The sequence below is a fragment of the Vipera ursinii genome, assembly GCF_947247035.1.
Source record: "Vipera ursinii genome assembly, chromosome: 9".
NCBI lineage: Eukaryota > Metazoa > Chordata > Lepidosauria > Squamata > Viperidae > Vipera > Vipera ursinii.
Window position 1 is genome coordinate 4498382 of NC_139523.1, and position 23322 is coordinate 4521703.

Consider the following 23322-nt stretch of genomic DNA (forward strand, 5'->3'; position numbering starts at 1 on the left):
AACTCCTCGCTGCTCGATCTAACTTGTTGTCGCGAAAGGCTCCGCCCCCTTCAGACTCCCCATTGGCCTTTTAGAGGGATACCTCCGCTTCTGATAGGCCGGCGGGAGGGGAAAGGGGTGGCGGAGGGCCTCCCTCTCCTTCCCTTGCCCAGGCGGGCTCGGTTGCGTGGCGGGACTCGGGTCCAGACTTGAGGCGCCGTCGGGACGCGACGCGGCGCGGCGCGGCGGTGGAAAATGGCGCTGACTCAGGGGACCAAGCGGAAAGTCTGCTACTATTACGACGGTGAGTTGAGGGTCTCCGCGTTTGGAGGGCGGGGCTTAGGGAGGAAGAGGAGGGGCCGGGGAGGGGGGCGGTCGGAGAAGGGGGGGACTACACCTCCCATCATCCACAGCGCCTCCGGGACTGCTGCTGTTGCTGCTGCTGCGTCTCCTCCTCAAGCCCCGGAGCGGCCAGCTGCTTCGGGAGCGGTAATGGAGTGGGCGAGCCTTGCTGGCCTCGACTCCATCTCCCATGCTTCCCAGTCGGAGGCGGGCCGGGATGGGGAGGGGGAAAGCCGGATCGGGGAGATGGGCAGGCCGGTTGACCGTGGGCCGATGGGGAAAGAAAAAGAGGCTGATGGAGGGGGGAGCTCTCGGCACAACAGCCCTGCGAGGTCGGACAGGCTGAGCGTCGCAGGGAGGGAGGGAGGGAGGGAGGGACTCCCCCCCCTCCCCCTTCCTTGTGGACCTGGAGATTGGCGGGCTTGGCAAAAGCCTGGCGAAGCCGGCCCGGATTTGCACCCTCGCCTGGAAGGAGGTGGAAGGAGGTGGCTGTCGACCCTGCAGGGCTCCGCGGCGGAGGAGGCTGCGAAGAAAGTTCGGCGAGCCAGGGAGACTCGGGGCTGGGGGATGGAAGGGGGGGAGAGGGTGTTGGGGCAGTGGGGAAGAAGCCTCAGGAGCAGGGGGTCTTCAAACGTGGCCCTCTTATGACTTGTGGCAGGGGTCTTCAAACTTGGCCCTTTTATGACTTGTGGACTTCAACTCCCAGAATTCCTCAGCCAGCTTTGCTGGCTGAGGAATTCTGGGAGTTGAAGTCCACAAGTCATAAAAGGACCAAGTTTGAAGATCCCTGACTTGTGGACTTCCACTCCCCCCGGCATTCCTCAGCCAGGGCCAACTTTGAAGACCCCCTGCTCAAGCGGGAGCCCTGATGTAAGGAGGGGAACTGCCCAGTTGCAGAGATCAGAGCAGGCTTCGATCAGGGGGGGAAACAACAACAATAACAACAACAACAACATCCCTCGCAGTCTGGAGTTTTCTTCCCCCAGGAAGGAAGACAGTTGATTTTCAGCGTAGGGAATTCCTATCCCGGCTTTGTCTGGGCTCTGTCCTTTCCCTCCACCAGCAGCAACCGTGGACGTTGGATACTTTCTCAGGATTATTCTTTGGGCACCTGTTGAAGTATATCCGTAAATGCTTATATGAAAAGAAAATGACTTGGAATTTAATATGCAGCTCACAATATAGCCTTGGAGGGTAGGCTAGGCCTGGCGTGAGAGAGCCTAGTGGCCCCAAGTAACTTTCATGGCTGATTCGAAGGGAGGCTCCCAGTCGTGATCCAACACCGGACTGCTACGCTGGAAAGGCTCTTATCAAGCCGACTGGAGGAGTCTTCCTATTCGCTGTAAGCGTGTAAGATCGCTTCTGTTTGCAAGCTCAGGATGTAAAGAGGGAGGGAGCCAGGGCAGCCATTGAGAGAAGGAGCGCTGGATGGGATGTTTCAAGAAGCCAAGGAGGGGCAGCTGGTAGCATGTGGTTGGTAGGGAATGAGATGGATTAGTGCTCTTCAAGAGTATTGGAAAACAATCTGGAGGTTTCGCAGGGCTGAAAAAGTGAGGAGGGAGCTGGGCCTGGACAGAGGAGGAAGTTGGTAGAAAATGGAGGAAAGGTTGTTGGTTTTACCATTGTGGCAAAACCTTAGAAGGCTCAAGTTCCAGGGACCATTGTCCTACTCCTACTCTTGGACCTGTGGTGATTGGGGTGGGAGGGGCAGCTTTGTGTTCTCAACTAGTTTTCTGGATGAGAATAGGTCTGAGTTGGACACTAGGGCTTCCCCAGCTTCTTAAGCTAAATTCTGACTTGAGTGATCTCCATTTCTTTGTCTTCTCTGGCCTCAGAGCTGAAGATATTTCTCCTTGGAAAAGATTCCTGGTTCTTTCTCAGGCCACATATTCCTTTTGTCACCATAGCAATCCCTATTTCTCATGTTAGCTTGGGAAAATTGGCGTGTTTCTAGAAGGGGAATTGGCTTGCTGGGAATCACTTCTTCATCTCAGCCTTCATGGATAGAGTTTTCAAAGAGATGCTGGGCCTTGTTTGCTAGGAAGGCCGGCCATTTTCCAGGGCAAATATGTAATCTCACACAGTTGACATTTGCTTCAGGCTATTTGCTTCTTAGGATCCAAAGCAGCTTGCAGCTTTTCTGTGTCTCCAGGAGGATGTTCTCAATTGGACCAAAGGTCCATCTAGAGTAGGGATAGTCATCTTGTAGAGGTTTAAAAGTAATGAGTGGTTTTCTGGCTTTTGGGTAGGAAATGTTTGAAAACAATAATGTAAACTCTAAAATAGGATCTCTTTTTTTCCTGTGTGCATGTATAAATAACTGTAAGAGCAAGGAACCCATCCCCAAAGCTCTCTTTAAAAATCTGTACATTGTGGTTCCATCTATGATTATGATATGGCCCTGTACTTCTATAACAGTAATACAGGTAGTCCTCAGCTTATGACCATAATGGAGCCTGCCCATTATGGTTGTGATACCCATCATGTGATGGAGCCATTTTGCAGCAATTGTTAAGTGAACCTATTTTTTGCTATGGAGTGGTTTTGCAGAAAATGGAGAAGTAAATGCCAATTTTTGGCAAAATGTCATAAAACATGGTCATATGACTGCAGGATGCTAAATGTGGGCCACTTGCCAAGTGCCCCAAATGTGGTCACAAGACTGGGGGTTGATCACCATAACTTTGGAACCAGGTCCTAATTACCCCTGGGTATGAAACTCAGTGGCTGGTCATAAGATATATATGTGTAAGTCAAGTACGGTAATCCAGGCATTTACTGTATATGGTGGCCCATTCCAGACTTAAAAACTTTTTCATGTAAGAGCTGTGTGCCAGTTTGAAAACAGCTCCAGACCAATAAGATCCCACATCACCTCTGTTCAGCAGCAGAACTGATTTATTTTTGTCTTAGCAACATTCTACTTGAAACCACAGGCGAATTCTATTTACTTGTTTATGGAAGTACTGTGACTTAGTGAAACTCGGTGGTGGATTTCCCTATTAGGAGGAGCTCTTGGTTTACTCTTTCCCTGCTCCTGGCTCTGGCCAGGAGATCCCTCTCTGTAGGATCCCTTTGGATTTTTTGCCCTTGACCAGAAGGATGCAAAGCCTGTTCAATAAGGATGCGTGTTTGTGTGTACAGTACGCTAATTGATTTTATTTTCCTTTCTCTTTGGTGGTGTCAGGGATTTTGTTGCTGCAGAAGCAGTACGTTGATTTTTTTTTTCTTCCTTGTTCTAAATGTTGTGAGGCAAACAGGAGTGAGGAGAGTCACAGAGGGTTTTTGATTGCCTCTTGAAAGAGTAAGGTAATGTTTCTCAAGCTTGGCAACTTTAAGATGCGTGGATTTCAATTCCCACAATTAATGGCTGGCTGGGAAGTTCTGGGACTTGAAGTTCACACAACTTGAAGTTGTCAACCTTGAAAAATACTGAATTAGGGTGTGAAAGTGGCCCTACAGTTGGGCCACCCATCTATCTCTGGCACAGAGGGCTTTGCTTAACTTACTTAGCACTCTTTTACAGATAATTATAAACTTACGACCATTTGTTTAACAACCATTCGAAGTCAACAACAGTAGCTGAGAAAAATTGCTTAGAATCAGCCTTGCACTTATGATTGGTCCTTGCAGCATCCCCGCTGTCATGTGAATTTTCACTTGCAAGCTTCCCAAGGGGGTTCTGTCAAGCAAAGTCAGTGGGGGAAGGCAAATTTGCTTAATGACCACACAGTTTATGTAATGATCACTGTAAAAAGGTTGTAAGATCAAATGTAACTTATTTGATGAGTGTATTGCTTGGTGACAGAAATTCCAGTCCCAACTGTAGTTGACTACCTGTACCCTCTTCCACTCAGAAGTACATTGCTAACTCAATTCTCCAACTGAAGGACTTTCTAGAGCTGTGGACTTCTTCCAAGATTCTCAGCAGTGGCTGTATTATTGGCTGTGGGATTTTGGATGGTCTGCGAGCTTTAAAAAATATCCTGTGTGTTTCACTTATATTGTCTCTTTTGGTATGGAGTGAGGTTTACTCATAAAGTGAGGGAGGGTCCAGCCTGCTTAGTATTTTGATGGAGATGACCAAAAGATCCAAGGTTTATAGTTTTCAGTGGGGGAGGTCAAAGGAGATTCCTTGAAAGAAACGTTGACAAATGACTTCTGTTGTTGCCAAGAAAATAGTGTGGAGATTTCCATGAAATTCAGTAGAGCTGAGTCCAACTTAAGGAATTCTTTACATGTCTACAGCTGCAAGGGGAAGCTGATACAGGCCACTGCTTATTATTGACAATGTCATATTGTATGGAAGTGTTGTGTGTTGGGGTCCATCCCAATCCTCTTGCCAAATTCTTATATTCCTGGTACAGTAGTGGCCAAAATTGTGGAAACCTTTTGGGAAAAGTGTATTTTTGAGGTTTGATGGCTAATAACACCACTTTTTTTGGAGTAGTACCATAAAATTATATATCAATGGAAAGATAATTTAATCAAGAATGTAATGCAACATAGTTTCTTCAATTATCTGTACTCTATTCTAGGAAAAGTTATAGCCAAATAACCAGAAAAGGGAAGCACAACTTGCTTAGGTTGATATCAGGTAGCTTTCCTTCATCTGATTGTAGCCAGTGAGTGTGAGTGTTTAGAGAGACAATCAGGTGTCATCTTGTTTTGGCAATGAGCCAATCAGATCACAGTAGGATTCAGTTATTGATGTATTGAAGCTGGGAGGAGGACATTCGTCAGTGTGTTGTGTGATCACTATCAAGTTGGTTGGGTTTTTTTTCCCCTTTCATTTAGCAAGCTTGTAAAACATAATAAAATTAAAGTAATGGTGCAAAGAGTTGACTGGTTGCCCAGAAATCGATGTAAAATAGTATTAAGTGAACAAGGCTACAGTTATAAAGAAATTAGAACAGGGGTGTCAAACTCAATTTCATTGAGGGCCGCATCAGCATTGCGGTTGCCCTCAGGGGGCTGGGTGGGCGTGGCCTACTGGGTGGGCGTGGCCAGAGTGCGTATGGCCTACTGGGTGGGCGTGGCCAGCTCTACATCGTTGGCATCAAGGGTGCCTATGGGGGCCTGGGCAGGAGTGGGACAGATCTGAGGGTCTCTGGCAGAAGGAGGGTCTCTGGGCCAGGGCCAAGGCAGTGGGGGCCGTTCCCTCACCGTTTCCAGTGGCTTCACGGGCTGCATGAGACCACTTCGCGGGCCGGATCTGGGCCCCCGGGCCTTGTGTTTGACATGTCTGAATTAGAAGAAAAATTGGTGGAAACTTTAACCAAAGGTGGCATTTCTACTGTATACTTTTCCCAAAAGGTTTCCACAATTTTGGCCACTACTTTATAACACTTTTCTGAAACGTGTCTGTTCTCTGAGGGTGCCAAGGAAGGCCTTTTCTCCCGCTGCTTTCTGTAAAAGATGGAAAACATGGAGCAGTTGGTAGTTGAACCCTGACCCTTAGCTGAGAAAGGCTGAACCAGAGGGTCTTAAATGCTTTAAGGGGGGCTGATTGACACTTTAGGCCACAACATGAGTTCTGTCTGGTTTATTGAATAAAGCAAAGTTCACACAAGGTGGAAATCAAAACAGCTAATTGTATTACAACTTGCTATGTTTATTCATTTGAATAGCATAAATGTTTGGAGGAACACTACTTCGGGATTTGGCATGCTGCTTCTGCTTTTTGTATGAAGGCTATTGCTGGGTGATGTTTTGGAGAAAACCAAGATCATGGCATCCGGCCCTCTCAATTCCTGGCAAATAGATGGGAAGAAATGGAGGTAGTGACAGATTTTATTTTCCTGGGCTCCAAGATCACCGCAGACGGGGACTGCAGCCAAGAAATTAAAAGACGCTTGCTCCTGGGGAGGAAAGCCATGGCAAATCTAGACAACACACTAAAAAGCAAAGACATCACCCTGCCAACAAAAGTGCGTATAGTCAAGGCTATGGTCTTCCCAGTTGCAATGTATGGCTGTGAAAGTTGGACCATAATAAAGGCTGAGCACCAAAGAATTGAAGCCTTTGAACTCTGGTGCTGGAGAAGACTCCTGCGAGTCCCTTGGACTGCAAGGCGATCAAACCGGTCAGTCCTAGAGGAGATCAACCCTGACTGCTCTTTAGAAGGCCAGATCCTGAAGTTGAAACTCAAATACTTTGGCCACCTAATGAGAAGGAAGGACTCGCTGGAGAAGAGCCTAATGCTGGGAAAGACTGAGGGCAAGAGAAGAAAGGGACGACAGAGAATGAGGTGGCTGGATGGAGTCACTGAAGCAGTAGGCGTGAGCTTAAATGGACTCCAGAAGATGGTAGAGGACAGGAAGGCCTGGAGGAACGTTGTCCATGGGGTCGCGATGGGTCGGACACGACTTCACAACTAACAACAACAACAACACTGCCCTGGTGGAAATTTGCTTTTATTTAATTGAATTTTGCAAGTTTGGGGCATAGTTGAAGATATTTTTACTTGTGCTGGATTCTGCACAACGAAATTGTGAGTTGCTTCGGAACCCGTGCTACCAGCAATCAATGTCTCTGTAACATGTGATGGCACCTCTGCCATGAACAAAGGGTATGTGCATTTGGGCCATCGGAATTCCTTTGCTCTGCAGTTTTCCTTTTGAAGGACACTTTTGGGGAGCTGGCCTACACCCCATTTTCATCCCACTTGCAGTGGAATTCAGGAGGGTTAAGAAGCTGCCTTGCTGAACATCTTCACTCAAGAACAATATTTTTCAACCGTGACAACTTTAAGATATGTTGACTTCAGCTCCCAGAATTCCCTAGCCTTGGCTGGGTTATTCTGGGAGGTGAAGTCCACACTTCATAAGCTTGCTCAAAGAAATAGTCCTTTCTTAGTCTGGTCACTGGAAACCTTTTAAACTGGGGACTGAAGCTGTGCCTGTACACCGATTAGAGTTAGATCTTGCTTTGATGATGTTACCTAGTTAAGTAATGAAATGTCTGCAAGAAAACAGTCAAGCTCAGAGAGCACCAAGGGTCCCACAGTTCAACCCTTTTATAGGAACAGATCTTTTAACTCAAAACTCCTGTATTCCTTCTTCCCCTCCTTTCTATGTCCATTCTTAAATACCTTTCTAACATTTTATATGGTTGACATTGTAATGATGTTGTACTCCCCTCCCCCCTCTTTTCTTTGCCTCTTAGGGGACATTGGAAACTATTATTATGGTCAAGGTCACCCCATGAAGCCTCACAGGATCAGGATGACTCACAACCTTCTTCTCAACTATGGTCTTTACAGAAAAATGGAAATCTATGTAAGTTTTTTTTAAAAAAAAACCATTAAATTCTTCACCCACTGTTACTGACTAGGTCCTGTGGTTCAGGAAGAAGGAGAACTACTGCAAGGGAGGGTTCCCCCCCCAGCCACCCCAGCTCGTCCAGAGGATGCTTTGTTTGACAGTATCAGAGAAGAAAATTGCACTGCCCTTATTCCGGTCCTGCTGGAGGCAGCGATCAAGAAGGACCAGTGGGTTTTGCTCCCACCTAGGGTTGAATCCTGACTGGGAGGGCTCCTGATCATCTCTTTATTTGAGGCTGTTTGCAGCTGCTGCTCAAGCGCCCTTTTCCATAACCTCAACAAAGTGAGAGCTTTGCTTGAACAATGTTCAGAAGTGGCGGCCTTACCAAGTTGTCCTCCCTTCTGTCATTTCAGCGACCTTACAAAGCAAGTGCTGAGGAGATGACAAAATACCACAGTGATGATTACATCAAATTTCTGCGGTCAATTCGCCCAGATAACATGTCTGAATACAGCAAGCAGATGCAGCGATGTGAGTGAAAGCGGAGGGCGTTAATGTTTGCTTGGAAATCCTCAGACATGCTTGGCTAAAAACGGCCCCCTCAGTGGGTTTTTAGGTGGGGGGAGGAAAGGTTAAATCAGGCTTATGGCAGTAAGGATGGATGATATTGCCACTGCAGTATCTTATCCATCAACCCTTAAATGAGGCTTCTGATCCCAGTTGGGAAAAGCCTGGCCTGACATACAATGTATGGTTGCTTTTAGGTGGGATAACAAATTATGGCTTCATTCTCAGACTAGCCCCAACAAGCTTTTGGTGTTGCTGGGACCTGCCACCTATTTGTGGATGAGAAGAGAAAATTAGCAATTCTCTTGTTTTCAATACATTTGCAATTCCAAGTTACCAAGGATAACTTGTTAATATCCACCATTTGTGTGTCAGGGAAAGTTTGGTCAGTCATGCAAAAACAAGGAATAGCTCCTTCTTATAACATTTATTGCTTGAATTGAGTTAAAGCTGGAGAAATGTTGAGTGCAGTAAAAATGTTCATCCTTCTACCCAAGGCAATGTTTCTCAACCACAGCAACTTTAAGCTTTATGGATTTCAACTCCCAGAATTCCCCAGCCAGCACGATGGACTACCCTACTGCCCTGGGATTTCCTAGTGGTCTCCTGCTGAAGTACTAACAGTCTTGAACCCCGAGCTTTGAAGCGCCAATGTGGCGTTCTGCAAAGCCCTTAAACCTCTCTGTTTGCTAGAGCTCCATCAGGTGGCGCCACCTCCTAGCATTGTTAAATGCCAATGGACAGCTTGAACAAATCTGACATCTCACTTTCATTAATGAGCAGCGTATGTTCCTCTTTTTCTGCAAGCAATGTTTCTAAATGCAGTTGCTCACTTTTTGCCTCGCATTCTAGATCACACGAACTCCAGTGGAAGGACAGCTTTATTGCACACATGGCTCACAAATTACATATTTATCAAATTTAGAGACTGAGCAACTCTGGGTGATGTGCAGTTAAATCTCTCCTTCTCCTCTGTTGCTCTGGTGTTCTTTTTTTCAAATTCTGCTATATCTATTTCTCTTTTTGGCTGAAATCATTGACACGTTGTGATTAAGCCAGGGCTTCTCCTGTTGCTTTCTTTTTCAAGTCAATGTTGGAGAAGATTGCCCTGTGTTTGACGGACTGTTTGAGTTCTGCCAACTTTCTACAGGAGGCTCTGTTGGTAAGTAGCAATCACAGTTTTAAAAATAAAAACCTCAAAGGATGTACTAACGGCACTGCTTGTTCTACTGAGGACCTCAGTCCCATTAAGGAATTGCAGGCCATGTGTTCTGACATCCGATTCCTGCTCTTCGGAGGCCAGGCAACAATGTGCAACGTTGCTTTGAACTTGAAATATCCATTTGAATGCACACTATTTCAGACAGTTTTGAAAAATGTCAGGAGGATATTGATACAGGTACCCCACATCTTAGAATCACAACTGGGACCAGAATTTCTGTTGCCAAGCAAGGTGGTGGTTAAAGTGAGTCACGACCAATTTCACGCCCTTTTTTGTCATAGTTAAGCAAATCTCTGTAGTTAAATGAATTACATGGTTTTTAAACGAATCCGTCCTTTCCCATTGACTTTGCTTGTGGGAAACCAGCTGTAAAGGTGGTGAATAGTGATCACACGACCCCGGCGTGCTAAACCATCATAAATACATTCCTGATTGCCAACCCCCAAATTTTGATCATGTGATCGTGAGGATGGTGTGAGGACCTGTCATAAGTTACTTTTTCTCAGTGTCATTGTAACTTTGAACAGTTGATTGTAAATCAAAGACTGTCTCTTGTCCCCTTGAGCTCACAAAAGCTTATGTCTTTTAAGAAAATTTGTTAGTTGGAAAAGTGGCTATCAAAATCCTGATTTTTTTTTTATCCTCCTATTAAACATTTTGCTAAAGCATCTGTTTTGAGCTTGAGACATTCTGTTCCATGCTCAGATCACTTTCAAAATGCTCAAAACAGCTGTTTCCACACAGAAATGAAGTGTTTTGGATTCAGAATAACACATCAAAATGTTTTGTACATTCCACATGATAAGTTCACGGATGAAGGTTTCTAGAGAATGTTTTTTCTCATGCTTCCATGAATAGTCATCTCAGAATAGTGTTTGTATGGATCTGGATAAATATTTAGGAGTTTATGGATCCTTGAATCCAGAGCAAATTCCTTTGGTGTCTGCCAGCTTCTCTGCCTTTTCTGATTTTGATCTTTTTAGATTATTTTAATTAAAAAAATATTCTGGAAAATAATGGGAAGCTAGAGCATGAAGTATAATGATGTCCTCTGGTATCGTAATTTATAAAGACACCTGTGATCCACATACTTGTTCTCTGAGCAGACCTAGAAATTAAAAATGGCTGATGGCAGCTATCATGCTATTCTCTGAAAGTATGTCCGCCTCCTGAGAAAAAAACAAATTGGGTCAGTTGGGGCAATAAAGGCCATACTGGCTGGCTAAAGAAGGGAGGAGCAATGGGTGTTTTGCCCATGGGTCTCCTTGATAGCCATTTTGTGAGAGTGCCCACAGCTGTTGTGTTCTCAAGTTGCCCACCTGCCCCAAAGAGTTGGTATTCTCAAAACAGGGAGAAATGGAAAGATTGGTCTCTTTACATTTTGTTGTTGTTCAGTTGATAAGTTGTGTCTGACTCTTTGTGACACCGTGGACTATAGTAAGCCAGCCCCCACTCCCCCCGCCCTCCACTGTGTCCTGGAATCTGCCCAAACTCATGACCACTGCCTCGATCACACCATCCCATCCTCTGCTGTCCCCTTCTTTTTACCACTACTCATGTTTCATGAACGTGAATTATACATGACAATGTTGCCCTGAAGTGGGGGAGGTTGTGTGGCATGTGCCCTGCATCCCCTGCCTTTGCCATGATGCATAATAAGAGACGACCAGGAGTGCTACATTTGTTGTCTTGGAAGGAAGGCAAAGCCCCAGCATTGGGAATCTTGTTTAATCCAGTCTGTAGCTCTCCGTCAGAACTTGCTCCTCTTAAAAAAAAAATCAGGTTTTGGAGGAGACTGTGACCAACATGGTTGGCTGCCTCGGTAGCACATTTTGAGAACATGTGAGCTGGGGAAGCTGATTTGAGGGTAGCGTGCATGTGCGTTTAGATGACTGCATGAATCTCAAATAAAGGGTGTAATGGGGTTATAGTAATTTTGTACATTACAAATGGGGTTTTGTAATTTGCACATCTGTTTTGGAGAGTAGCATTTTATCATGAGTTACATTGTTATAATGGTTGCACCTGCAGCATAATGGTTGGAAATAAGTGATTTAAATCTTGGGGGGGGGGGGGTCAAGTAATACAGAAGGGCAGTTATTGTGAAAATGTCCAGTTCTTACTTACAGAAACCTAACATCATCCATCTGGCTTCAGCAGGATGGAGAGGGAGTCACTCTGTGCGACCCACATTCTGGGTTCTTGTAAGTGTATACAGTCAGTCCTCAGTTTATGACCAGTTGCTTAATGACGGCTTGAAGTTATGAACCCCCAAAAAGGGATGACCAGAGTTTAAAGTTCTGACGGCTACCCTTCATGCCATGGTCACATGATTCTGTGGATGCTCGGCTACAAGCTAGCATTTATAACTGATCATGATTTACAATGTTTTTTCCCCTGAAACTGGGGTTTACTTCTGGTTTCCAGCAAAAAAAAATTCCATTGGGAACAATGGGTTTACCTGATGACTCTTGTGCAAGTTTAGTGACTGCTGCAAAAAATATCGTAAAATCAGGCATAGTCACATGATGACTCACTTAATGACCAGCATGTCTTACAACTTTATTCTGGACTCAGTTACAATTCTAACTCGAGGACTACCTATAGCATGGTTTTCCTTGGTTGCCAATTCTGGGTGTTTTGTGCCAACCCAAAGGATCTCCAACTGCTGGACTGGCAGCCTCCCCTTTGTCCTTGATAATGGGGACTCTGCAGATTGTCCCCCCAGCACCTCTAAATGGTACTGATGGAAGAGAATATGTGTAGCTCAGGGTTGAACCGTGGAGTCCTTGGTGCTCTCTTGGTTTTCTTACAGACATTTCATTACCAAACTACATAACATCATCAGTGCACTCTGGATGGGCCTGGCTGTGATGGCTGCTTTGTCATCTCTGCTCTCTCACTGGTTTGAATTTTTCTTCCCAGCAAGCGCCGTGAAACTAAACAAGCAGCAGACGGACATTGCCGTGAACTGGGCTGGAGGCTTGCATCATGCCAAGAAATCAGAGGCTTCTGGCTTCTGTTACGTCAATGACATCGTCCTGGCTATCTTAGAATTGCTAAAGTATGTGAAACTGCCACTTTATATTCTGGACCTAAATGAAATCCTCATCTTTATACCAAGATTTCTCAATCATGCCCATTTTAGGACTTCAACTCCCAGAATTCCTGGCTGGGAAATTTTGGGAGTTGAAGTCTACACAATGGCCAAGGTCGAGAAACTGTGCTTTATACTGTGGATCTAAGTGAAATCTTCACCTTGTCAAAAATATATTCATCCTATGCAGGAAAAGCTGCTTGGATAGGGAAATCTCTGAGATGTTTGACAGCTTTGCTCTTGTTTTAACCATCATGAAGGGAATTAACGTATGAGACAGCTGGAGAGGTACAGATTTGAATAGGCAAGTCCAAGAAGCACTATTTGGTCCGATCATGGCTTTCAGTGAGCATTTAGAGGAATCCCTAGCGTTTTGCAGAATCTGAGCCCGGTGTGAAACTTGAGTCCTGATGGATAGGATGCTTTGAATTAGAGACAGCTTTGTGATGCAGTTTTGTTCTCCTGCCATTCTGGTGGCCAAAAGGGAGGCTCCTCATGGTGTTTCAGGAATCCCTCCTTTTAAAAGGATCCACCCTGACACCCAACAGCCTGGGTGCGGAATGTGGAATCAAGATCCTTGGCAGCTACTCAGCTTCCCTAAGAGGTGGGTTGATGACAGTAATTATTTCTAGAAATGAAGGAAGAGGAAACATCTCCCCATGTAAGATTCAAACACACACAATGTATTCAGCACTCTGGCAGTGTAATTTTCATCAGTTAAGGATGCCCTTAGGATGCCCTCTTTGGCTGCTGAGTCCACCTTTCCTGGCCCCTTGGTATTATCCCGGGATGCCCATTTGAAACTTCACCAGGCTGCCGATCATACAAACTTCCTTCTCAACAAGGGCTAGTGTGTCTTTGGGAACTGAATTTTAAAATTTGCTAATTTTGAGCTTACTTTGGGGGGATGCCTGGGTTCCTCGTGGCTGAACTTTGTTTTTGAGGTGCCAGCCTGACATCCCTTTGCAACCTCAGGTACCACCAGAGAGTGTTGTATGTTGACATCGACATCCACCATGGCGATGGTGTGGAGGAAGCTTTCTACACCACAGACCGTGTCATGACAGCGTCCTTCCATAAGTATGGGGAATATTTCCCAGGAACTGGGGATCTGCGGGTGAGAATGGGAATTTGAGATGCATCTTCCTGGGCATTCGGTCCCTCTTCCTTCTTTTTTGTTGGCTCACAAACTTTCCAGGCCCTGTTAGCAACAGAGCTTTCTTTGCATGATCTCCTCTCCTTCTAAAACAGGATTTGGGTTCTCTGGGTCAGAGGTCCTAACACACCTATTCCCAGATTGAAAAGTTTAATGCAACAGAATTTATGTTGCAATGTTATCAAATGGAAGAGAGCGGATAATCTCATTAGTGTTATTGACTCTTCCTATAACTGAAATAGGGACGCGGTGGCTCAGTGGGTTAGGACGCTGAGCTTGTCGATCAGAAGGTCAGCAGTTTAGCGGGTCAAATCCCGAGTGCCACGTAACAGAGTGAGCTCCTGTTACTCATCCCAGGTTCTGCCAACTTTCCAGTTTGAAAGCATGTAAAAATGCAAGTAGAAAAATAGGGTCCACTACGGCGGGAAGGCAACAGCGTTCCATGCGCCTTTGGCGTCTGGTCATGCCGGCCACATGACCACAGAGACGTCCTTGGACAAGCGCTGGCTCTTCGGCTTTGAAATGGAGATGAGCACCGGCCCCTAGAGTCGGAAACAACTAGCACGCATGTGCGGGGGAACCTTTACCTTTATAACTGAAATAAGCTCTGATGATAATATCTGGCTGATTTTGTTTAACCTCAAAAGCTATGTCAATTACTGCTGCTAAACTTGTAAGCCGCCCTGAGTCTTCGGAGAAGGGCGGGATATAAATGGAATTTTAAAAAAAATTAGATCCATAAATCCCAGATCTGTGGTCTAGATCGAAAGATATCCCAGAAATTTTCCCAAAATTACATGAGCGACTCCATTCGTAGTCGACATTGACTTGAAAAGGACAACATCTTGATCAAAGAACTTGTCTTTCTCATCTGCTTCTTAGAGTGCAGTCTTTTGTACACTAGGGAGAGGCAGAGTATGGCCTTTGGCCTAGAAAAAGCTCTGCATGCTTCCAGGATTGTGCAAAATGTTTCCAGTTTAAAATTTTATTTATTCTATGACTGCCCTTCTCAGCCAAGTGACACTGGGTAGCTTACAATTCTAAAACAATAAAACAGGGAGAGTTGAAATGCTGTTTTGAGCTTGAAACAATTCAAATGTGAAACTTTCTTAACATTGTTCCATTCCTCTTCCTGTGTATTTATTGATTATTAGATTCAAGGTCAGCTCTTTAAAGATGGGCTCTGATCTGGGTCTCCCTAGGGCAGGGGTAGGCAACCTTGGCTCTTTTATGACTAGTGGACTTCAACTCCCAGAATTCCTGACCCAGCTGCTTGGCTTAGGAATTCTGGGAGTTGAAGTCCACTAGTCATAAAAGAGCCAAGGTTGCCTACCCCTGTCCTAGGGATAGTCTTGACACCTTAACCCGGTGTTTCTCAAACGTGGCAATTTTAAGATGTGTAGACATCCAACTCCCAGAATTCTTCAGCCAGCATGTTGTGTTTAAAGTTCACACGTCTTAAAAGTTGGCTGGGGAATTCTGGGAGTTAAAGTCTATGCATCTTAACGTTGCTAAGGTTGAAAAAACACTGCCTTAACCGCTACATCAAACGGGCTCTCCTTTCCATGGAAAACTACATTGGCTAAGAAATACATTGTTTTGGCTTAAGAAATTGAGGGAACCAAGGTCACACCCTGCAAAGCATAATGTGAATCGTAGAACACTCACTCTGTCAAGATCTCTCCCTCTCCCCCCCCCCCCGAAAATAGCTTCCTGTTACAGCAACAAAGAATGACTAGATAGGGAACATTTGGGCACCATTTGGCAAAATCTCACTCATTGGGGAAGAAGAGCCCATGTGTTACTCTTTGCCCTTCCTCCCTCATCTGGGATCAGATGAGCCGGTTGGCATACTTGTTGAATTTGTCTTATTCCTTTTGATTCAGCAGCAGCTCATTCCCTCCCCCCAGTCCTCTTCTGAGCTGTCCTGGGCAGGACAAGATGGCTGACTCTCCTGCTTTGGGGAGGTGTCATTGGGAAATGCCTTGGCTCTAAAGGAGCCAAGGGAGCTTGTGGACAACCCCTTTGGGGGGGGTTCTGGGTAACGTGAGAAGGTTGTGCCACTGTTGGGCTGCAGGGCCTCTGCGAGCTTCAGAATGCCAACAATCCCTGACTTGGGCATCCTCTGAAGATGGCCCCAGCTGGTATTTCAGATGCCATCTTTTCTTCTTCCTAAGGATATTGGTGCGGGCAAAGGAAAATATTATGCTGTCAACTACCCTCTCCGGGATGGGATCGATGATGAGTCTTATGAAGCCATTTTCAAGCCGGTAAATGTCTTAGTCCTTGAATGCTTCCAGTTCATTTTGCAGGTGCTGCAGTTGCCTTGCTAAGCTTTGCAGGCCTGCAGATTGTGGAGAACGTGTGAGCTTCTAGCCAGGGCGATTGGAGGATCCTTGATGTCCTCTGCAACCTAGAGGAGCAGGGAGGGGTGGGAGAACCTGAGCTTTCAGGGATGAAAGAGCAAGCTTCAGGCTACCTGCTCAGCACCGACAAGCCCTTGGTCTCCTTCAGGTGCTGTTGGTGGGAGGAGGTGGGAGCCTCGTCCCTGCTCTGCATGGAAGCATGACATGAGCTCTGGGTGGCTTCCACTGAAGAATAGGCTTTGCTGAAGGCATTGGGCTGGCTTTTCCTTCTATGCCGGACGTTGTGCTGAAAGGGAAGTGGTGACCCTTCTGGTGGTGACCCTTCTGGTTCTGTGTGTTTGCTACATTGTTACTGTGCTCAGGTGTTTGTTTTTGAATGGCTAGGTGATGTCTAAAGTGATGGAGACATTCCAGCCAAGTGCCGTTGCACTGCAGTGTGGCTCGGATTCCTTATCGGGGGACAGGTTGGGTTGTTTTAATCTGACCATTAAAGGTAAGAGGGATTTCTTGGAGCGGGTGGTGGTGACTTATTCAGGGTGTCCCCAGGATGCTTGGCTGGTCAAAATCAGCTGCGTGTCCTCTGAGGGACCACTCAGTGTTTTGCAGGATTGCAGGGGAATCTTTAAAGGCTGGATATTTGTGTCTTACGGCACAATGAGAATCCAGGGTTCTCTTTAACACAAGGTGCTCTGCAATGCATCTCCCACCCACCCCCTTCTTTCGTGGCTCGCTTGGGTTGTTTGGCTCCTTCATAATTTTGCTGATCTGTTGCTAAACGGGAGCTCACTTCCAGCAGACTGATGCTCTTCCTTCCCCCAGGTCATGCCAAGTGCGTGGAGTTTATCAAAAGCTTTAATTTGCCCATGCTGATGCTGGGAGGTGGTGGTTACACGATCCGTAATGTGGCCCGGTGTTGGACGTACGAGACGGCTGTGGCATTGAACACAGAGATCCCGAATGGTACGGAGGACTCTTGGCTAGCTCACCTGGGGAGGGGGGCATGGACAGGTCCTCAGGGTGTCCCAACAGCAAGGTGAATGAGGGCAGCTGCTGAGCTGCTAGAGAGTTACAGAGCCAAGCATCTGAAAACCAGCCAGCCCTGGGGCTTGGGTGAGTCTCTGGTTGATCTATACACTTAGAAGATGGGTTTAAGGCTTGCCTTGCACCAGTATTTGTGGTGGAATCTGGTGCTGAGTTGCAGGAGGGGGGGGGGTCTTTCACAAGGAGCTAAGAGACAAATCAGCCTTGAATTCTTGGTATGCAGAAAGAGGCCCTGGAGGGATCCTCCCTAAAATGTAACAGGATTTATCTGATAGTTCTGCAACATAGTGTGATTTAGTCTGGCAAGATTCTGGTCTATGAGTGAACAGCAATAAAAAAACTGTTCTGAGCAATTCATTTTTGGTTCCTTGTGCCTGAGTCTTGATGCTAAGAGAATTTTAGTGTTAATTAAGAAATGCATAGTAATTGCCAGTGGACATCGTTTTAGGTTTATTTGTTAATTTTACAGGAGCGAAAGTGCATTTTGTGTAATCTCCAGTTTTCTGGCAACGTCAGCCTTCTGTTTTGGTTGGGCTGGGAAGGAGTGCCAAGTCCCCAAAGAAGCTTTTACGATCACGTGATTATTTGAGTCTGCACCTTGTTCAGTGCCATTTTGAAGCCGTGGCTTTCCTCCTTCTTTTGAATTGCCACGATACAGTTTAACACCCTAACCTCCATGTCATTGAACCCTTCCGTAGAGCTTCCTTACAATGATTACTTTGAATACTTTGGGCCGGATTTCAAACTCCACATCAGCCCTTCCAACATGACCAACCAAAACACCAATGAATACCTGGAAAAGATAAAGTAAGTCCGTGCATTTATTTATTTATTTATTTTTTGGGGGGGAGGGGGTAGATTTCTACTGAAGGACTTCTGCTTGACTTTTGATTACTTTGTCTGCAGGCAACGTCTCTTTGAGAACCTGAGGATGCTCCCCCATGCCCCTGGAGTGCAGATGCAGCCAATTCCAGAGGATGCCGTGCCGGAGGAGAGTGGCGATGAAGAAGAGGAAGATCCTGACAAACGGATTTCCAGTGAGTGCCAGGCCCAGAGGAATTGCCAACAGAGGGGGCCTCTCTTTCAGCTGAGGGCTTAGGAAGATGCCTCTCGAATAAGTACTGAATATTACTTTTCCTTCCACCATCCCTCCTTTTTATCTTCCTCTGCTCCATCTGTATTTAGGTCTCAGGGGAAGAGGTTTGAAAATTGGACTGTTCTTTTACTACCTTCTAGGCCAGGGTTTCTCAAGCTTGGCAGCTTTAAGATGTGTGGACTTCAGCTCCCAGAATTCCCCAGCCAGCAAGTCCATGCATCCTAAAGTTGTCAAGGTTAAGTTGCCCTTCCTCCCTCCCTCCCTCCCGACTCTTTCAAGCATGCTGTTTTATGTTGAAGGAACTCTCCTCGGATTCCTTCCTCTTCTACCATTGAGTCTTCATTTATCTTCCACAGCCTGCTTGATCCTCTTCAGTCCCAGTTTCAGCAGCTCAGTTGGGACAACATGCTCTTGAGTTCTGAATGACATTCTGGTGGCCAAGTCTTAAATCTGACTTTAAGAGCTAATTCCTTTGGACTGAATGGCCACGTTTAATATGCTTGGCCACCAGATACTGCTATCTAGCTTACGATCCCTGGGGATCATTCGCTCTGTATTGGACTGGTTTCAATCTTGTATAGCATCCCATTGCTACACAAGATTGCTGCACAGATGTCCATTGTGGCATTTCTGGGAATTTTCTCTTGTAGCAGGCATTTACAACAGAAAATCAAACTTTTTTTTTCTTTCTCCTCGATTATTCCTGGTGTCCTGTTTCATAATCAGGACATTTGGTATCATAATTTTGCTGGCGATAGTCATCTCTGTTGGTCTTCGATGACTGCATAGGGCCCAGCCCAACACAGTGTCTTCTAGTGCTTCATCCTGGATGCCCTTCAGTATCCATGTTCCATCCTTCAAGTGAATATGGATAAGATGAAGATTTGAATTTTGGCCAATTATTTTTTCTAGTTGTCTTTAGTGTTTGTCTAGTGTTTGCTTCCAGAGTTCCTTAATTGACTCAGTTTTGTCCACCTTTAGGTTTGATTGATGACCAACTAACTCTGCCCCCATTTCTCAGTCTTACCGCAAGGGTAGCTAAGTTTTATTTGATGGATACTAATAGGAACTGGCTGTTTCTGGGGTAGCAGGCTGCAGCTTTATTGATTTGTGTCTCTGTTGTTTCATGCTTCAGTTACAGTAATTGTTGACTGGCATGCACTCCTGATTCCTCCTTTGCCCAGAGGGGTGCCAACTGGGACCTTCCACACTTCTCTTGCACTTCTCTGACACAGCCAGGCTCTTCACTGGATCCGAACTTGATCCCGAGCCCAGATTCAATTGCAGGGGTGGAGTTTTAGCCCTCTGATTACAATCTTCTATTCTGCCCTATTTCTTCCCAACACTGTCCTGTTTGCTCCAAATGCTCCCTTGGCAGTTTTCTCTGCTGATCTGGCCCTCAGGCTCTAGAACTAGCTTCCTCTTTCCCTCTGCCTTTGTGTTAGCTTAATGGCTTTGCAAAGGGATTTAAAGACCTTTTTATTTGACTAGGAAGTTACTCTGTTGTTGTTGTTAGCTGCAAATTCGTGGCCGACCCATCGCGACCCCATGGACAATGTTCCTCCAGGCCTTCCTGTCCTCTACCATCTTCTGGAGTCCATTTAAGCTCACGCCTCCTGCTTCAGTGACTCCATCCAGCCACCTCATTCTCTGTCGTCCCATTCTTCTATTACCCTCAACCTTTCCCAGCATTAGGCTCTTCTCCAGTGAGTCCTTCCTTCTCATTAGGTGGCCAAAGGATTTGAGTTTTAGCTTCAGGATCTGGCCTTCTAAAGAGCAGTCAGGGTTGATCTCCTCTAGGACTGACCGGTTTGATCGCCTTGCAGTCCAAGGGACTTGCAGGAGTCTTCTCCAGCACCAGAGTTCAAAGGCCTCCATTCTTTGGTGCTCAGCCTTTCTTATGGTCCAACTTTCACTGCCATACATTGCAACTGGGAAGACCATAGCCTTGACTATATGCACTTTAGGAAGTTACTCTGGAGTCTGTTTATTCCACCCTCTTCTTGTTAGTGGTGAAGTTCTCAGGCTAGTACCTGTTTTAGACTGAAAGTGCATATATACTCGAGGTCCGGTAGGGAATGTCCAGTAGGGAATTGCTTTAAATCGCTATAGGGGTTGTGCTTGCATTTATTTTAGCTATGAATAGTTGCTTCCTTGGATTTGTTGTTAGCTTGGGGATTATTTATCCTGGATGGAATTTTTGTGATTACTGAGTCATTTTGACTTACACTTGGGAAAAGTGTATAACCAATAAAAAAATATAATAGTCATTTTTTTATTGCAATGGATGTTTTAAAACGTTATGCCTTATAAAACGCAGAGTCTTTATGGATGGTCAGTATTATTACTGGTAGTGTTATTATCCTGCCTTTTTTATTTTTATCTAGCTATCTCATGGTGATAAACATACCTAATACTTCTTCCTCCTCCTATTTTCCTCACAACCACAACCTTGCAAGGTGGGTTGGGTCGAGAGAGAGGGACTGGCCTAGAATCAACCAACTGGCTTTCGTGCCAAAGGCAGGACTAGAACTCAGAGACTCCCGATGATTGGCCCAAAGTCTCCCAACCAGGTTTCATGCCCTTGGGAACTGTGCACTAAACTGACTCTTAGTTTAGGGTTTAAATTAGGATTTTTAATCTCAGGGTCATGTTGCAATTCCTACCCTGCCCTTGTGTGCTTTGGTGACCCTCATCTTTCCTTTTGGGAAAGTCAGTTTTGCCCAATGCATTGATGGACATCTAAAGGCGAGACTTACTTTTTGAATAAAAAATAGAATAATTATAGCCTTCCTCCTCCTTTGTATGAAATGTAAAGCCGCTAATATCCCTTTTACTTCTCTTCCCCTCACAGTTCGCTCTTCAGACAAGAGAATCGCCTGTGAAGAGGAATTCTCGGACTCGGAGGACGAAGGAGAAGGGGGTCGCAAAAATATTGCCAATTTCAAAAAGGCTAAACGGTCAAAAACAGAAGAAGAGGAGAAGGAGGAAGAGAAGAAAGGTAACAGTTATTTAATTGTAGGGGAGGACTTTTTGTCCTGCCCGATTGGTAGAATGTGCTTATTAGGAAGAAAAAAAAATCAAATTAGTGGCAGAGCTGACTTTTCCAGCAAGACCTCTAATCTCCCATCCAGTAAGAACTCGCCCTGCTTTGCCCTGCAGAAATGCCATGCTTGGGGCTTTACATCACACTGCTGACCCTCGACCTGTGTTCTGGCCTCCTGGACTAAAACTGTGTGGTTGTACTACCTTGAGGTGCTGATTGTTTTTAAGCCGGGACAAGTTATCACCTCTATATTGTAATCCTATTAGGAGTACAAGTAATTCTTGATTTTATGATCGTAATGGAGCCTGCCCATACATCTGCCCCCAAATAATTCAATTACAAGAAAGCTTGAAGAAACAAAACCTCATTATGAAAATGAAGCAGTTTTCCCCATTTTATATTATTATTTATCTGTTAATTTAATTTTAATTTAATTTAATTTAATTTATTAATATTTCTATACCGCCCTTCTCCCGAAGGACTCAGGGCGGTGTACAGGACAAGAATAAAACAGAGTTACAAAAATTAAAAGGTAATTAAATACATGCCCATAAAAACAGTTGATACATAATAAAAACCCCAATAAAATAATAGTAAAAACCCCACCAATCCCCCGTCAGGCCAGGCCGGCTTGCTCGAACAGGTATGTTTTCAGATCGCGGCGAAAAGAGCGAAGATCGGGCGCTGTCCGGAGCTCAACCGGTAACTGGTTCCATAGCTCCGGGGCGCCCACAGAGAAAGATCTCTGTGTATGTATGTCTACCCTACCCTGAGGTTAGAGTACTAATGTAATCTCTTCAATCAGCACTGGCTTTCCAGTTAGTCTTTGATACGTCCTGGTGCCCATATGAATTCCACAGCTATAAAGGCTGAAATTTTTGATTTTCACAAGGAAAAAAACAACCCACAGGATCAACTAGCCAAATTGTTGCCTTTCTGCCATAATAGCCTTAGCAAATGGTTAGGGAGGATGATCAATTTGGGGTGTGATGCACAAGGACACCCACAGCATGTTAAAGGATCTCTGTGTATGTATGTCTACCGTATAACTGAGAGAAACGGGGTTATATGTTCCTTCCTGCAGAAGTACACGAGGAGGAGAAGAGAAAAGAAGAGCCAGCAGAGGCCAAAAGGTGAGAGACCCTGGAAGGGGGAAGGCAGTTAGGTGTCACCTCTGGAAATGTCTTTCTGTAGCTTCCAGACTTGGTTCCTCCTCCTCCTCCTCCTCCTCCTCCTCCTCCTCCTCCTCCTCCTCTAAACGAAGCCTTTTCACACGTGCGTGAAAACCGCTGACTTCCCTGTGGCTATGTTGTCACTGTTTGTGCAAAAAGAAAGCTGGAGATTTGGGTTGGCAGCTTCTCTCAGGCTGGTTTGGGCATTACAAAAGACAGAGATCCATTCCTGATGTGAGCAGAGAGAGAGAGAGAGAGAGAGAGAGAGAGAGAGAGAGAGAGAGAGAGAGAGAGCAGTAACTTTAGAAGTGAGAATTGCCTTTCTCCCCCCCCCTGACATTTTCCTAAGCTAACAGGCCCCTAACAGCCCCCTTCATTTCTCCAACAGCATAAAGGAAGAGGTGAAACCCACCTAAGAAACGTTGGGACAGCTGGGGAACACCACGCCTCCCTGGTTCTCTGCTTCAGCACTCTGGTTGCCTCCCTATTCCACAAGATTTGTATTTTATATGTTTCTGTTGATTTTCTATAAGTCTAGGGGGGACTTGAGACCTGGCTGCCCTTCCCTGGGAGAGCTGCCAGGAGGGTCTGAATAGGCTTATCCTAGGGCAGGGGTCGGCAACCTTGGCTCTTTTATGACTCGCGGACTTCAACTCCCAGAATTCCCGAGCCAGCTATGCTGGCTCGGGAATTCTGGGAGTTGAAGTCCGCGAGTCATAAAAGAGCCAAGGTTGCCGACCCCTGTCCTAGGGAGTGCCGTTGAAGAGATTCCTGCTTCTCGCCTCCCTCTTGCTTTTGCATTGGGGAGATTTGCGTGTTTCCTTTTGGAAAGCAAACCCCAAACTTCCCTTTGCTTTGTCCTTCCTTCTCTTTTTTAAAGGATGACTCTTCTCTTGGAGAAGATAAGTTTTTCAGGGGAAGCTGGTCATCCGGGTTCTCCTTTTCTTTTACTAGTTTAATGAGCTAGGATACA

At 45.6% G+C, this 23322-nt stretch overlaps 2 protein-coding genes across 3 annotated transcripts in view; both read left to right on the plus strand.

Moving 5' to 3' along the window:
* FAM167B (family with sequence similarity 167 member B) overlaps positions 1-23322 on the plus strand; it is a 99551-nt gene that overhangs the window by 43243 nt on the left and 32986 nt on the right. The window lies entirely within an intron of this gene.
* On the plus strand, positions 120-23002 carry HDAC1 (histone deacetylase 1). Of its 2 annotated transcripts, XM_083369581.1 has the most exons (14): positions 120-283; positions 7489-7601; positions 8000-8117; positions 9241-9315; positions 12301-12439; positions 13448-13589; positions 15806-15898; positions 16379-16487; positions 16814-16954; positions 17734-17842; positions 17942-18072; positions 20986-21132; positions 22262-22310; positions 22738-23002. In XM_083369581.1, the coding sequence occupies exons 1-14, from the start codon at positions 235-237 to the stop codon at positions 22763-22765; spliced, it is 1443 nt and encodes a 480-aa protein (XP_083225707.1). In that variant the 5' UTR covers positions 120-234; the 3' UTR covers positions 22766-23002. The 2 variants fall into 2 exon arrangements, with proteins under 2 accessions (XP_083225707.1, XP_083225708.1); XM_083369582.1 differs by lacking the exons at positions 22262-22310; positions 22738-23002 and having other exon boundaries at positions 17942-18153; positions 20986-21100.

Excerpts from the sequence above, each read along its gene's own strand:
- HDAC1 (XM_083369581.1), top strand. The coding sequence starts at position 235 with ATGGCGCTGACTCAGGGGACCAAGCGGAAAGTCTGCTACTATTACGAC. Across the intron at positions 8,118-9,240 it reads CAGCAAGCAGATGCAGCGAT|TCAATGTTGGAGAAGATTGC; the intron begins GTGAGTGAAAGC and ends TTCTTTTTCAAG. Across the intron at positions 22,311-22,737 it reads GAGCCAGCAGAGGCCAAAAG|CATAAAGGAAGAGGTGAAAC; the intron begins GTGAGAGACCCT and ends TTTCTCCAACAG.